Source organism: Apiospora kogelbergensis, assembly GCF_038363985.1.
Source record: "Apiospora kogelbergensis strain CBS 113332 chromosome Unknown utg000001l_segment0_segment0, whole genome shotgun sequence".
NCBI lineage: Eukaryota > Fungi > Ascomycota > Sordariomycetes > Amphisphaeriales > Apiosporaceae > Apiospora > Apiospora kogelbergensis.
This window is the reverse complement of record NW_027117418.1, coordinates 8,678,463-8,693,130: the sequence shown is the minus strand read 5'-3', so window position 1 is coordinate 8,693,130 and position 14,668 is coordinate 8,678,463. Positions and strand designations below refer to the sequence as shown.

At 54.3% G+C, this 14,668-nt stretch overlaps 5 protein-coding genes across 5 annotated transcripts; 2 read left to right on the top strand and 3 right to left on the bottom strand.

Moving 5' to 3' along the window:
• Positions 1 to 589: 589 nt before the first annotated feature.
• PG998_002828 (uncharacterized protein) lies at positions 590 to 1,508 on the bottom strand (the record flags this gene model as incomplete). The annotated part of the gene is made up of 2 exons (XM_066869646.1): positions 590 to 1,363; positions 1,428 to 1,508. The coding sequence occupies 2 exons, from the start codon at positions 1,506 to 1,508 to the stop codon at positions 590 to 592; spliced, it is 855 nt and encodes a 284-aa protein (XP_066738061.1).
• Positions 1,509 to 2,941: 1,433 nt separating this feature from the next.
• Positions 2,942 to 4,661, top strand: PG998_002827 (ATP-dependent RNA helicase DHH1; the record flags this gene model as incomplete). The annotated part of the gene is made up of 2 exons (XM_066869645.1): positions 2,942 to 3,061; positions 3,156 to 4,661. The coding sequence occupies 2 exons, from the start codon at positions 2,942 to 2,944 to the stop codon at positions 4,659 to 4,661; spliced, it is 1,626 nt and encodes a 541-aa protein (XP_066738060.1).
• Positions 4,662 to 6,780: 2,119 nt separating this feature from the next.
• Positions 6,781 to 8,577, bottom strand: PG998_002826 (uncharacterized protein; the record flags this gene model as incomplete). Its single annotated transcript, XM_066869644.1, has 1 exon — positions 6,781 to 8,577. The coding sequence occupies one exon, from the start codon at positions 8,575 to 8,577 to the stop codon at positions 6,781 to 6,783; it is 1,797 nt and encodes a 598-aa protein (XP_066738059.1).
• A 902-nt stretch (positions 8,578 to 9,479) lies between these two features.
• PG998_002825 (uncharacterized protein) lies at positions 9,480 to 11,332 on the bottom strand (the record flags this gene model as incomplete). Its single annotated transcript, XM_066869643.1, has 5 exons — positions 9,480 to 10,174; positions 10,228 to 10,343; positions 10,394 to 10,805; positions 10,870 to 10,879; positions 10,934 to 11,332. 5 exons carry the CDS (start codon positions 11,330 to 11,332, stop codon positions 9,480 to 9,482), a joined length of 1,632 nt encoding a protein of 543 aa, XP_066738058.1.
• Positions 11,333 to 12,081: 749 nt separating this feature from the next.
• On the top strand, positions 12,082 to 14,530 carry PG998_002824 (uncharacterized protein; the record flags this gene model as incomplete). Its single annotated transcript, XM_066869642.1, has 3 exons — positions 12,082 to 12,144; positions 12,254 to 12,667; positions 12,734 to 14,530. The coding sequence occupies 3 exons, from the start codon at positions 12,082 to 12,084 to the stop codon at positions 14,528 to 14,530; spliced, it is 2,274 nt and encodes a 757-aa protein (XP_066738057.1).
• Positions 14,531 to 14,668: the final 138 nt, after the last annotated feature.

Genomic DNA, 14,668 nt, shown 5'->3' with positions numbered 1-14,668 from the left:
ACTACAGTCTCGCAAATTGCCTACCTGGATCAGATATGCACAATTGACATCTGTTTGTGATCTGACAGAAGCAGCAAAGGGCCACATCTTGAAGCAGGGTGCAGGGTGGTGCCTTTGAATTGGCTATGGGCGACTGTGCTTGTCAGTGTTGTCACGTGAGTAAGACGAGGTGAGTTATGCTTGTTTGAACTTCCATTATTAAAACCTGTGGGTACCCATCCATAACCATTGTCATTGACTGTTCTCAAAATACAGGGATATATACCAGAATATGTATAACTAGATAGATACTTATCCGTATGTCTCTCGGCTTAATCAGATGCAATCGACAGGCATCATGCTAATATCACTTGTGTAGAAGCCGCAAGGACAAGGCAGCTAAAATCCAGATGACAACCATGTGACAAGTGCTAATCCCTACATTTGGACTGTTCAAAAGTGTTGTACTGGGGACTGTATCGTCTCAGCTTCATTGTGGCTAGAAATTTCAATATGGTGTTTGTTTCAGATAGGCGCGGTGGATGTTGACCCAAGAGTAATACGATGTATCGCCCGTTCAGAAGGCGATGGCCATATGCGCCACCGCCCTCTACTTCTCGTTGGTCTCGCGCGGCGCTGGATGCACAGGGATTTTCCACCCGTCCCGCTGCCTAAGGAAGCTTTCCACTCGCTCGTGCCGGCTCAGGCCATACTGCTCCGTCTGCCTGCGTCGTATGTCATCACTGATGGCCTCGTGTTTCTGGTCGTGCATCTCGACCAGATCAATGCTGTTTTTGTTAGCCCGCTTAGCCTGACCCATGCTACCCGCGACTATGAAGGCGCACATGACGACGACGAACATCTCGTTGCTCATGAAGATGGTGCGCTGCTTCGTCTTCTCCCCGTCCCGCTCTCCGTACCACCGCTCCCAGTCTTCCCAGGTCGCATTCATGCTCGGATTGCCGGGCTCGTTGCGCCAGGACTTTTCGGCATGGCGATATGCGCTATTATCCATGGAGAGCTTCGACCCCCAGCCGGCACCGTATAGGTCGTAGGCCCGTTTCCGGGCCGGGTCGGAGAGGATATGGTTGGCGGCGACGACGAGGCGATACCGATCGAGCCGGACAGCGTGCGTCAACGAGGAGGATTCGGTCGCGCCGGTCTGAATGTGGCGGTCGGGGTGGTAGATCTTGACCAGTGTGTAGAACCGGGCTTTGCTGTAGGGCGCATCCCGCTTCTGGTCGAAGATTTGGTAAGGGGTGGGGTGTGGGCCGGAAGGCCAGTCATGGTGGCTCACGGACGTCTCGGGCCGCTTGGGGAACTTGTCGGAGACGGTGGCATACCCTCGGCGGCGCGTACGTGACGATGATAGGGTGCATCTTTGCTGTCGGCACGAAGGTAGTTTTCGGGATTCTGGTTGGACAGGGCGCAGCGAGTTACATGATGACGTCGTTGATATGCTGGGCCATATGAAGGTCGGGAGGTTGGAAGAGGAACAGAGGATAATGGGGGGACTTTTTCAAGAGCATTTTGACTGAGAATTAATAGATTGATTGATGATACTACTACCCAGTAGAGAATTCATTGCTATGGGGAGGAGAGAAAAGAGGTTGACACCGGATCAAGACGTTGATCAAAAGGCGAGTCGGGGTTGTATGGACGGGATCTCGGACGGGATCTATGTCGTAGGTGTGGTCATTTAGTCATTCATTAGGTTGGAGGGTTGTTGCGAGCCCGTCAGTCGCTAGCCAAACCCCCAGCAGGCGCAGGCATGCATTGGCCCAGAAGCAGGGCATCCCCGCGGCGCTCAAACATATGGAGGGGTTTTGGAGTGGCCCATGCTCACCCAGGCCCAGGCCCAGGCTCAGGCTCAGGATACAGAAGGTGCTGAAGATGGAGGCGGCGGAGAGGATTGAATGCGTGCGTGAGCGCATGTGCTCAAAGCAGTATTCAAAGCAACCACTCGGTCGGGTGTCGACCTTTATACCTGGTAAAGCAAAAGTGTAGATTTGAAGGTACTGCTGGTCTGAGATCTGAGATTCGACAATGGGGTGGACGATGGAATTGATTGGCTGCTTCCCACTTGACCAAAATGCTGCCCTTGTTTGATTTCTCTATTTCTCCAGCAAGCAAGCATTGAAGGGAGCCCAGCTAGCCAGGTGAGCATCCAGGGTGAGCGTCCAATCAGCCTTGGACCTGCCGCTTTCTCTCCACCAAAAGCCTCCAAAAACCCAACTGCTCTGCACCTACTCCGTCAGTGCACGCGCACTGCACACTATCTACGACTTGCCATCCCTCACACAAAATCACCCTCCACACCAAACATTCCTCCAAACCACCTCCACGGTACACCAACACCATAGCAATCACACTACATCCACGAGATCCATCCTGGTTTTGGAGAGCAACACTCGAGCTCCCAACCGTCCGCCTCTTTCTCACGCAACTTTGTGCCCATCCGAGCGCCATTTGCCAGCATCTTTGAAGCTTGTGCCTCTGCCGGACAACTTTTTCCAATTTCCACCATCTGACTCCCCACCCCTCTTCCACCTGTCTTTCCGCTTCGCCATCTTGAAGCCGAACATCTGCAAAAGTCCTCATCGTCAACGAGACCTGTCTTTGTCGCCTCTTCCCACCTGTATAGTCCACTGGACAAGAGTTCATCCAATCGTATTCCGACATTAAACCCCGCCATCTCGCCTCCAGCCTCGCGAAAGCCGCAAATTTGGTCCCGCGCCGTCTTCTCCACGGCGCCCCTTCAACATCTACCTATTGAGGCAGTCACTCGAATCGATTTCCAATACTGGCACTCGTGAGTTCATTGAACTCGACCAGTCCACGAACAAAACATCACTTTTCGCCCCGACGGCCGTTCCTATCCACATATCGGACGGAAGGCCAGCCTTGACCGCTCAATTCGTGAAGCCTACTCTTCGTCCCCGACACACAAACCACATTCGCCATGACGGACGCATTAGCAGACCAGATGCGGGCCTCAACCCTGGCAGATAACAATGGCTCATCAGAAGAGTGGAAGAAGACTTTGAACCTCCCTGCCCGGGATGGTAGACAGCAAACAGAGGTAGGTGCTCGCTATGGGGATCCGGTTTCCCTTTCATTTTTTGCACGTGCATATTCGGGACTTTCTCTAACAAACAACCTGCCCATCTGATCAGGATGTGACGAACACGAAAGGTCTGGAATGGGAAGACTTTGCTTTAAAGCGCGACCTGTTGATGGGCATTTTCGAAGCCGGCTACGAGAAACCCTCCCCTATCCAAGAAGAATCGATACCCGTGGCCCTTACCGGCCGTGATATCCTCGCCCGAGCAAAGAACGGTACCGGCAAGACCGCCGCCTTTGTCGTGCCCACTTTGCAACGCATCAACCCCAAAGTCAACAAGATCCAATGTCTCATCCTCGTGCCGACTCGCGAACTCGCCATGCAAACCTCGCAAGTCTGCAAAACCCTCGGGAAGCACTTAGGCATCAATGTCATGGTCACCACTGGAGGAACTGGTCTACGAGATGATATTATTCGTCTGCAGGATCCCGTCCACATAGTAGTGGGAACTCCCGGACGTATTCTGGATTTGGCTGGAAAGAATGTTGCCGACCTGAGCGAATGCCCCATGTTTATCATGGACGAGGCTGACAAGCTTCTGTCCCAAGAATTCACCCCCGTCATCGAGCAGCTGCTGCAATTCCACCCCAAGGACCGCCAGGTCATGCTGTTCTCGGCTACCTTCCCTCTGTCGGTCAAGGACTTCTCCGACAAGAACATGTCCAACCCCTACGAAATCAACCTGATGGACGAACTCACCCTCCGTGGAATTACCCAATACTATGCCTTTGTCGAAGAGAAGCAGAAGGTTCACTGCTTGAACACCCTCTTCTCCAAACTTCAGATCAACCAGTCCATCATCTTCTGCAACTCGACCAACCGTGTCGAGCTGCTGGCCAAGAAGATTACCGAGCTCGGATACTCTTGTTTCTACAGTCATGCTAAGATGGCACAGCATGCGCGAAACCGAGTCTTCCACGACTTCCGCAACGGCGTTTGCCGAAACCTCGTGTGCTCGGATCTTCTGACCCGTGGTATTGATATTCAAGCCGTCAACGTGGTCATCAACTTCGATTTCCCCAAGAACGCCGAAACCTACCTCCATCGTATTGGTCGATCGGGCCGTTACGGTCACCTTGGTCTTGCTATCAACCTGATCAACTGGGAGGACCGCTTCAACCTCTACAACATCGAACGCGATTTGGGTACCGAGATCCAGCCCATCCCCGCCACCATCGACAAGGCCCTCTACGTTTACGATAACCCCGAGAACATTCCTCGCCCGGCCAACACCCTGCCGCCCCCGAGGCAGCAACAGTCTGCCGGTGCTCCCCAGAGGAACTCTCAAGACCAACCCCAGCGTCAACCCACCGGACCTGGTGGCTCCCAGGGCCGCAGCCAGCCGCAAGGACCGTCCGACTTCCGAGGCCAACAGCAGCAGCAACAGCAGCAGCAGCAGCAACCCGATGGCCAACCCCGCCAATATCGCGGTAACAACAACCACCGTGGCGGAGGCCGCGGACGGGGTGGCTACCAGGGCCGTGGCGGCGGCGGCGGTGGTGGTGGATACAACAACTACGGCAGAGGAAGGGGCCAGCAGCCCCAACAAGCTGCCTAATTGTCTTCGACTCCAACATCATAATAGGCCACACCCACTACGACTTTGCCCAAGTCTGTGGCCAAGACTTTCTTTCTCTTTACTCATCTACACTGTACATACTTCCCTTCTCATTTGGCTTGTTGATTTGTATCATACCCATTGTGCCGTCTGCATTGGTTCTCTGTTTTTCTCGGTTTGATCACACGGAATATTTCTCGAGATGCATCTGAGGACTGGAGGCCCAAGCACGGTCGGTAGGGCAGGATGATAATCAAAAGTGGCGTTACGGCGTTTTGGCAATTTTCAGGAAGAATGGCGGGTGTCTCGCGCGGCGAAAACAAGGCGAACTCGGTCTCAAGGGCAGGGTTGGTCCTTTTTCAACGGACGCCTGCTTTGCTTTTCGTTGGCAAGGCATGGCAAGTGTGGTTGATACGAATAGGTTAATGACGCCTCGGATGACAACGATTGCGCAACTGGGCGGGTTGGCACTCATCTATGCTTGGAACGTGGTCATTCCTTGCCTATGGGCATGATGCGACCGCAGCACGAGGAGGGGGGGACATTGAATACCTCGATCCATATCATATCGTTCCGATGTGGTATATAGGTGGATTTCGGCATGGAAAAGACGAAGAGGGGATGGCTGCCCTTGGCTGCCTGGGTGTCCCCGATACCTTTTAGAGTATGTTGGTCATACATTCTTGGAGATCTCACCTCAGACTCAGACTCGGCGGAGTGAGTTCTAACTGGCGTGGGGAAATCATCTGTCCGCACTATTTCGGCGACGGACTTGGCAATCTGGACTCGAGGGTGACAACAACAGCAACCGTCTCAGCGCGCTGCGGTGTCCTCTTGCATGGTCTACCTAACAATGAGAAAAAACGACGAAAAAAAACTTTTTTTTCTGGGGGAGAATGTTGGAATGGCGAGAGGGCTTTTCGGACCAGTGGGCTGTTATTGCATCCCACAGGGGATGTACACGGCTGTCCTGGTGGGCTTTCTGGTCGTCTGAACAATACGTAGTGGCCTTTAATATATGTCACTTTCTCCTTCACTGCTGCGCGTCCTGGTCTGATTGTGCATGCCTGTTGCGATGACTGTGATAGTCGTTTGTGTTGCTGTATATGTCCATGTTGCCCAAACTGCTCGTCGGAGGTAGTGGGGTGTGAACATGCGGCATCAGCCATGTGATGGGAGCACCCAGCACCTGTTGTTTCCGTTGCTTTCATTTAGCTGCAAGTACCCAGGTAGAAGGAAGATTCACAGGGTTCGCTGACATACGAAAGCATTGACAAAAACAAAGGGGCCATCGTAAGTTCGGGACTGCGGGGTAGCTTCCAGCAGCTATGTCCTTGTCAACTTTGGCGATTTAGGCATTGCACTGTGCCTAGCCCATAGCGTATCAGCCCTGAATTTATTACTAGTATAGCGGGCATCGGCGCTGTCAATAGATGCGATTGCGGTTTTGCACCGCGGGCAGGCATTGTGGTGGGGGTTGATGGAAATGGTTCCATCCAACTTCAATAGTAGCGATCATAATCCCGGTTCTCACAGAGAGGAATCTGCGAACAGCTGTCTCTGTACACATTTACGGTGGTGTTTGACACTGGCGTATCACCCGAATCGATATATAAACTACGCTCTTGCCCTGTCTTGTAAGTAGCCGGTACTCTGGTGCTCGCCCAGGGAGGCTTGGTGGGGTTTTAGTGGCGGGGTATCTGGTGTATGCTGGCGAGGAAATGGGCATTGAAGCTTATTCCAAATGTGGTGATGAATACCTAGGCGCCCATCCTCTCTACCTATTCCAGTTGTTAAAACACACCCTTCAAAACCCAAAGGTACCCGGAATCAGTCCTCTGTTGTTGATCAATGTATAACGAAGAGCTCTGGTTCCATCTGCTCAACCTCCTGATTAGATCAGGGTCTGTGAACTTTCCTGGTTGAAAGTCGTCCGCCTCATCTGTGCAAACGCCATCCACAAACGCAATTCCAACCATTCGGTAATACTGCCTCCCTGTTTCGCCAATCCGGTTTGCCTCCTTCCTAAGTATGATGGGCATCAGAGCTGCGGGCGGAAGTGTAACCATATCATCATCTTGAATGCCACTGAATCCGAGACCGAAACAGCCGCGCTCCGTCATGAAGAATACTTCCCCAGCAAGTCTTGCGACGTCTTGTAGTACCCCCTGGCACATTTGGAGTAGACAACATCGCTCTCTGATCCCGAAGCTTGGGCTATCTCATTAAATGCGTCCTCTATCTCTGTACTTGGTAGATCGCCAATTCCGAAGTAAGCTGCAACAACGCGGAATATTCGCTGATAGAGGGTTTCTGTATTCCTTATTCCGTCGTATTTTGGTGCAAGGCTCGTACGCAACTCCTCAGTCGACCTAGACAGGGCCAAGATCTGTCGGATAATTTCGATGGGTTCGGTCGCAAGTCGCAAGAAAACCTGGCAAGACCCAAAGTTTCTCGCTCGCATGTGCAGCGTGGTAAGATCCGTCGATACTGTCCACTGCCACCTTTCATGCATGTCGCATAAAGGCGTTGCTAGATATCTCTTGGCCCAGAAGACATTAAATGGGTGAGCATTCTGGAAATCTAGAGCCCAGGACGGATAGGAAATCTCACGCGGCCTCGACGGAAGTGCGCCAAAATGTATGTATAAAGAGGGGTCCCTTTCCACGTTGACGATATAGCTTATGGTTTCCAGGCAGACTTGTGCCATTGATTTGTAATAATCGACCGGGTATATCTCTTGGGCTCTAGGGGCGCAACCGTACAGAGCATATATTTTGTCTTGAGGTTCAAGACACTCGCGTCTGGCAGTCATCGTAAGAAATCTCGCAAGCGAAAGGTCCCTTTTGTAGGAATGATTCCGTGCTGCAGTTATTGATGCAACAGTCCGCGCCAATTGTTCAAGGTCGAAAGTCTCAGGTCCATCGGTTAGCTCCTCGGATTGAATGCCATCTCCCAGAGCTTCAATGTCCCTCTTCAAAGCTTGGGCATCCTCTTCCGAAACTTGCATATTCACGTTCAAAGCGTCGATCTTTCCTTGCAGAACTTGAATATCCCCTTGCAAAGCATCCAAAGCGTCCAAAGACCATCCGTGGAACTCGTTGATTATCTTGAACCCTTCATCGATACGTAAGTTCCCTTCCAGGATTGTTTCCAGTTGTAGCGTAAGTTCTCCATAGACGCATAGAGGGTCGTCTCTTGCAAAATACAATTCCTGGAACGTCCACATGCGGTTCCAGTAAGGCAACGACCACAGGTTGTTGATTCCTCTCATAGCTCTGACATTGCTCATCACATTCCCACTTGCTGATTTGGGGACTATATCACGTCCGGAGAATTGATCTATCCATGCGCCGAGAGACAAATGCGGGATAGTGGAGGCGTTGACGAGGAAGAAAAACTGCTCGATGTTCGGATCGCCTTGGCCCAGCCAGATAACAACCAAACTTGCCCCCTTGTATATTCGAGACATCATGGGGACCTGCACATTTCTCTCCAAGCGATCCTGTTGATTTATGCATACCGCATCAACCCAGAGTACTCGTTCTGCGTCAGGACGTTGAAGGTGGCGAAGCGCAGCTTCCAGATTGATCGTGGCCTCGAAAGGGGCCCCATCAACAATGATGGTCGACGTTTGGTTTCGATCTCCCCAAACGTAGGAGAGGGCCTCGTACTTTGGCTTCTTGTTCAGAGACGCCACCTTCAGGGAACAGCAGACGCGGTCGCCAATGTTGGATGAGGCCGGGAGGAGGGTGAGGAGACGGATTTCGGACTTCTTTGGGTTGAGCGGCTTGTAAGGTATGCCCGTCGTCGCATCGGGCACGAAAGGACTCGGGTCGGAAGGTATACGAAGTCGTCGAGCAGCGAAAAGACCTCGAACAAGAGCAGCTACGCCCGCAAGACAGCCGGAGAACATTGTATCAAGCAGCGAGGCTTCTGGCCTCCATCAAGTCGGGCGGGTTGTTGCAGAGAACGGAAGGAATGAACGAACGAAACTTCAGGTTTCGACCATGTAAATCCACGGGGGCGGATGTTGCCCGCCATTCCGCCGAATGAAGTGCGGCGTCTTACCGTGACTTGCCCAATCAATAGACGTCGTCTGCTGACTGCAGTTGGAGAACATGGGAATTGGTGGTCGAGGACTTTTATTGCCCCAATCAAAGGAACTCACGCACGCCATATTTTGCAGATTGAGCACATGTGTGGGAGGTTCAGGCCGCCACCAGCTCCCAGATCTGGACTATTACAGCTGCCTGAAAACAAATATCGAGTGCAGCATCGATAGCTTCCTTCTACCCCTGCTTTTGCAGGTGAACGCGCGGGGTCGCTACTTGGACAGCTCAAACAAATTTCAAGGTTTATTTCCTCTCATATTATAGGGAATGGAAAACAGCCAATTCCATATTACTAAGACCATTCATTATCATTGTATCCTGTGACTTATCATTACACTGCTTTCCCCGTCCTGTCTTGACTTGTTCGGATAGCTAGGGTAGCTCGCACAGTTGCACTGGCTCTTGGCTGGCATCACTGGGTAATATCAATCGTGTCCCCTCTGCATGCTGGATTGCGGGAGGCCCAGGTAGGTGATACTGCGACAACATACGATACTGCTCGTTGTGAGAATTCCTCCGCGACGTGGGACTCATTGACCCCGACTGCGGCAGGTGCGTCCAGCTGGGCGGTCGCGACAGTGCCTGAGGGCTCGGCAGCCCGTCAGAAACCCCCGCGGTGCTCCTTCGAGCCAAGACGGAGCCGGGCTGGTGCACGTCGTAGCACACCTTGACGAACTTGTCGCGCACTGCATCGTCGCGTTAGTCACCGGAGGCCAGAAAGAAGAAGAGGGTCAATATATTGCTCACACATGGACGTTTGGAACTCGATGTCAAGGTGGCCCAGACGCTGAACGTTGGCCGGAGGGACCTCGCCTTTCTGCTCGTAAAGCACGGCTGTCGTCCGGCCGCTGACCGAAGGTGAAGGCGAGCGCCCCGAGTTTCTCCTCATGATCCTGTCGCCGAATGATGGTCTTCTCGTCGGGGCCTCCTCAATGCTGGCGGGGCCATAGTCGAGATCGCTCTCAGGCGAGTAGACGCGCAAGATCAGCCTGGTGTCCCCCTTGAACTCCGGCGACCTCTTGAACCAGCGAATCTTGTACTCGACGTGGTGGCTGCTCTGGTCCCTTTCGTGATGGGCGAAGGACAGGATCGGCGAGTCGTCGGTCGCGTTGGTCCGCCAGATCTTGAGGTGCACGTCTTTGGCGATGTACTTCTCCTCGCGCGAATGCACCACCAGCGCCTGCACCATTTCCAGAAACTGTCGGTTTCGCACCTTGCGCTGAAAGGTCTCGCGGTCCGGCTTGTGTTTGAAATAGTACCGCGGCGTCTCTTGCAACGTGCGTGTGCCGCCGCTGTCGTTGATCTCGACGGTGTGCCGCGTACTCCAAGGCAGAAACGAGACTTCCAGCGTCTTGTCGTTTGGCTTCGTGTATGGGATGCGCGTCTCGTTACGCGGGACTTGTACACAATGGGGTCAGCAGATCCAGGGATGCTCGACAGGAATTACTTACTAAAGTGTCGCAGTCGCATTCTGGTCGTAACCCACTCAACGATTCTGAACTGGCCGGTTTCCTGGACGGAGTAGCAATCGGACATCAGATCAAACCGACCTATTAGCCCCAGTATACTGTATATCATCAGTATGCTTATCAGTTCCAACAGCTTTGGGGCACGTACAGTTTTACCGGTCGTCCTTGGACCCCGTTCTGCACCACCGTGAGGTCATCCGTCATGGGTGATGGCCGTGATCCCAACGGCTGGTCACCAACGCGGGACTGGCCTCCCCCGAGCTGATCATCCTCAGCACCTTCTGCAATCGACGGAGGATAGCTGGCCGAGCCGTTGGCCGCGTGCAGCGGAGGCGACAAGAATGGTGATGTGCTGTCGTTGTCCACACGGGGCGACCGTGGGCTCGCAGGCCGTGCGTCCTCTAGAAGTGGTGCCACAAGCTGATCGACACTTGAAGCGGCGGATCGTGAGCGCGACGGAATGTCTGGTATCGGCGCACGCGAAGTTGGCAAGCTGTTGCTCATAAACTCGCTCGGGGCGCCGCCGGCCCCTCGCCCCGTGGACATCCATTCCGGGGATGCTACTAGCCGATCTCGATTGTCGATCTGTACTGGATTTGACCTGTGGATTGCCCCAGGGCTTACATGTCTTTCTCTGCGACGGATGTTAGCCAAGACGCGGTTTTGAAGTCCAGATTCACAAAGTCACTTGCAGGAGTTGTAAGTTGATGTAAGTACTCAGCTCTTGATAGTGGTTATCTATCCTCTTGTCGAAGGTGGCCAATCGACTCTCGCTGAAGGGAAAGAAAGTCCGCTGTGTGACTGACTTGAATCCCTGTCTGGACGAAAGAGTCGCTTCGAATTGTCTGAGAAAGTCCTTGCATTCCCTCAAAGTTGCGTTGGTTCCAAGGTATTGCGCGTTCAGAAGCGGGATCGCCGACTTGGCGAATTTCTGCAAAATCTCATTGAGCCCTTGCAAGCGCACGTTGAGACGTTGTAGTTTGTCGATGCTTCGGTCGTGCCCAAAGAATTCCTCATACACTTTGGATCCCAACTTCACCGCCGATGCCGACAGCTCAATGATGCTAATGATGTTGCTTGGGTCCATGCCGTCGATTTCCATGCAAAAAGGGTGGAGGGAGCGTTCTAAGATTCTGGGTCAACTCCACGCGCGACTGCGACAACCCTACCTTGCCATAAAAAGGAACGGGCAAGCGCCCGAGGGGCCCATCCCAGCCTGCCTCCCCACCCCTCGTGCCAGGCCATCGGGGCTCTGCTATCAGATGGTCATTTATGACCTCTCAAGGAATGTGTGGCCTGCGGCTCGCTATCATGACTGTGGGCTATTTCGGGTGAAGTCCAGGTTGGGGCGCGTCTGGCCAATAGCGGGTCTCGGCTCGGGCACGTTTCCTCTGCAACGGCCAGCGACCCCGGACGTCTGGGGACACCACCTTATCAACCAAATCGATAGTCCAACCGCCCGGAATCGTTCCGAGTTGCCCCAGAAGAGATGGCAGGCAGAAGTGTCAGCCTAGTACTCGGCCCCGGAACACGAGGTCACACAATCCTGATTCCACGACCGAGCCCCTACTTTAGCCAAGCTCGAGCTGAAGACGACCAAGCACCGCTGAACGGGGCGTCGGTCAAGGGTCACAGCCGCAATGCGCGACATGGAAGGCCGCCTTGGGGGGCAATTGTTGGGAGCTTATATGACGCAGATCACCATGCGGACTTCCACCGCATGTTTCATTGTTGGTCCCTTTTGACGACACCTCAGAATCACAATCTTTGCCACATCGGCTTGGTGGTGTGAACCAACTACGCACCTTCAGACAGCCATTTCCACTCGAGAGCGAGATGGGCAACTACTTCTCCAGCCTCGACCACGACATACGACATATCGAAGAAGTCATCAATTATGTAAGCATTGTTCCATTCATCCATCGAAGCCCCCAGGAGGATTGCGACTACTGCAACCCCATGCTGCAAGTCATTCACAGGAGGGACTGGAGCTAACAGAGATCTGCAGGATCCACTGGACCCCGAAGGCGCGGTGAGGTCCGTGATTGATCGTCCCGGCCTCGACGGCTTCAAGTGGAAGGTTTGGTGGGTCGCCGCCTCGGGCTTCTTCACCACCTCCTACAGCATCTTCGCCACCAACGTCATCAACCCGGCGCTCAGCTATGTTTACCCAAATTGCAACTCGAACACGGCTTTGGTCATCAATATGGCGACTTTGGCCGGTACCACGGTGGGCATGGTCGTGTTCGGGGTCTTGGCGGACGTCTATGGCCGCAAGAGCGTGTACGGCATTGAGTTATGCATAGTGGTCATTGCCACCATCGGCATGACGACCGCTTCGACAGGTTATGCTGGCACGATGAATATTTACGGTTGGATTGGGTTTTGGCGGTGCCTGCTCGGATTTGGATTGGGCGCCGAAGTGAGTGTGCCACAACAAGACTACATGTCAAGTCGCATAAAAAGCCACAAACTAACCAAAACCTAGTATCCGCTATCTGCAGTGATCGCGGCAGAATGGTCATCTACCAAGTCCAGAGCAAAAATGATGGCTGCCGTGTTCTTGATGCAGTCGGTCGGGCAGGTCGCCGCGAACGGGTTCGGCTTGGCGATCCTCGTGGGCGTTAGCAGGCAGATGGACATCGACCCCGACGGAAACGACATGCGAACAGCACAAATCATCGACACCGCTTGGAGGATTATCATCGGAATCGCGGCTGTGCCCGCCTTGGTGTCGTTATTCCTTCGGCGGCTGATCCCGGAGACGCCCCTATACCTTGCGAAGCGGGGCCAAATCGTGGCAGCCACCGAGGCTGCCGGCCGGATTTACGCACCACAAGTATCCATTCTGTTGAACGAACAAGAAGGTCCCGCGAATACGGAGACGTTGCCAACAAATCCCGCGCAGGGTATGAGAAGAGTGCGGCGGGGCTGGTTTGGGTCGGCCACCACGTATCTTGGCGGGGCCAGGGACTACCTCCGGGAGAAGGATCGCTGGCGGGCACTGCTGGGCGTCATGATCGCATGGTTCCTGCTGGATGTAGCCTATTATGGCCTCGGGCTCGATAGCCCCAAGACCATCTCGACGATATGGCTCTCGTCGCCGCCAAACGCGAGCCTGACCAACCCCGCGCCGCCGTTTGGCTACGGGGCGTGCTCCACCACCAACACGTCGACCTGGAAGTCGGATCCCTCGCAGCCCAACATCTCCATCTACAAAATGCTGAAGCAGGACAGCATCCGCAACATCGAGACCATCTCGTCGGGCACGCTGCTCGGCAGCCTCGTCATCCTCTTCGCCGTCGACTACCTGCCGCGCGTGACGTGGATGGCCTGGACGTTCGTGGCGCTCGCGGGCCTCTTCGCCATCAACGGCGGCACCTTCTTCGTGACGTTCGAGACGGACAAGCACGCCCTCACCGTCACCCTGTACGTGCTGGCCCAGGTCCTGTTCAACCTGGGCCCCAACACCATGACCTTCATCGTCCCGGCCGAGCTGTTCGGCACCCAGTACCGCGCCGCCTTTTACGGCGTCGCGGCCGCGGCCGGCAAGCTGGGGGCCATCTCCGCCCAGCTCCTGCTGAAGCTCGTCGTCTTTGCCGAGCATCCCACCGCACCCGCAGGGGGCAACGCCAGTGATGGTGCTAACACCGTCGACGACAATGCGGTGTGGAACCCGCAGTGGAACCGGGCCAAGTTCGCGGGGCTGCTGCTCGGCTTCTGCCCCGCCATGCTGCTGGGCGCGTTCGTCACCTGGGTCTGGATCCCCGAGGTGCAGTTCCCGCGCGGCCACGGCCATCGATCTGATGCGTACCATCATCGTATCGCCAGGTCGCATGGCCATGACAGCAGCGGAGGTGAAAGCGGCGACGATGATGATGATGATGTGGATGACGAGTATAACGATAACCGATCGGATGACGGCATAAGCAGCGGCGGTGTGGCGACGGAGGGCCGAGAAAGTCGCGGCAGCCGGCGAGGCGGCAAGGGCCGGGCTACGTTCCGCGAGCTGCTCAAGCTGCCCAACCGGCCGCTCGAGCACATCGAGAAGTTCCCCGGCGAGGGGCAGATCCTGGGCGCGCGGAAGAATCTGGCCAGGCTGTTTCGGAAGCGGAGGGGGGCGAGGCGGAAGGGGGGTGCGGGAAGTGTTGCCAGTGGGAGGAGCAGCAGTATGAGTGTCAGTGGGCGGGAGACAACGGGCGGGTATATGGGGAGTCCGACCGCTTTTGATACTGGACATAATAGTAATGGTGAGATGGTGGAGGTCGAGTTGATGTATCGATAACTACAGCATGGGCAATTTAATAAGAGTATGTTGATGCAATAGGTTATGTTATAAACCCTTTGTGATAATAAGACCTTAGGAAGACTTCAATAAGACGACTTTCCCCTTCAATGATGGTATCATGCACCTCCTCATTTC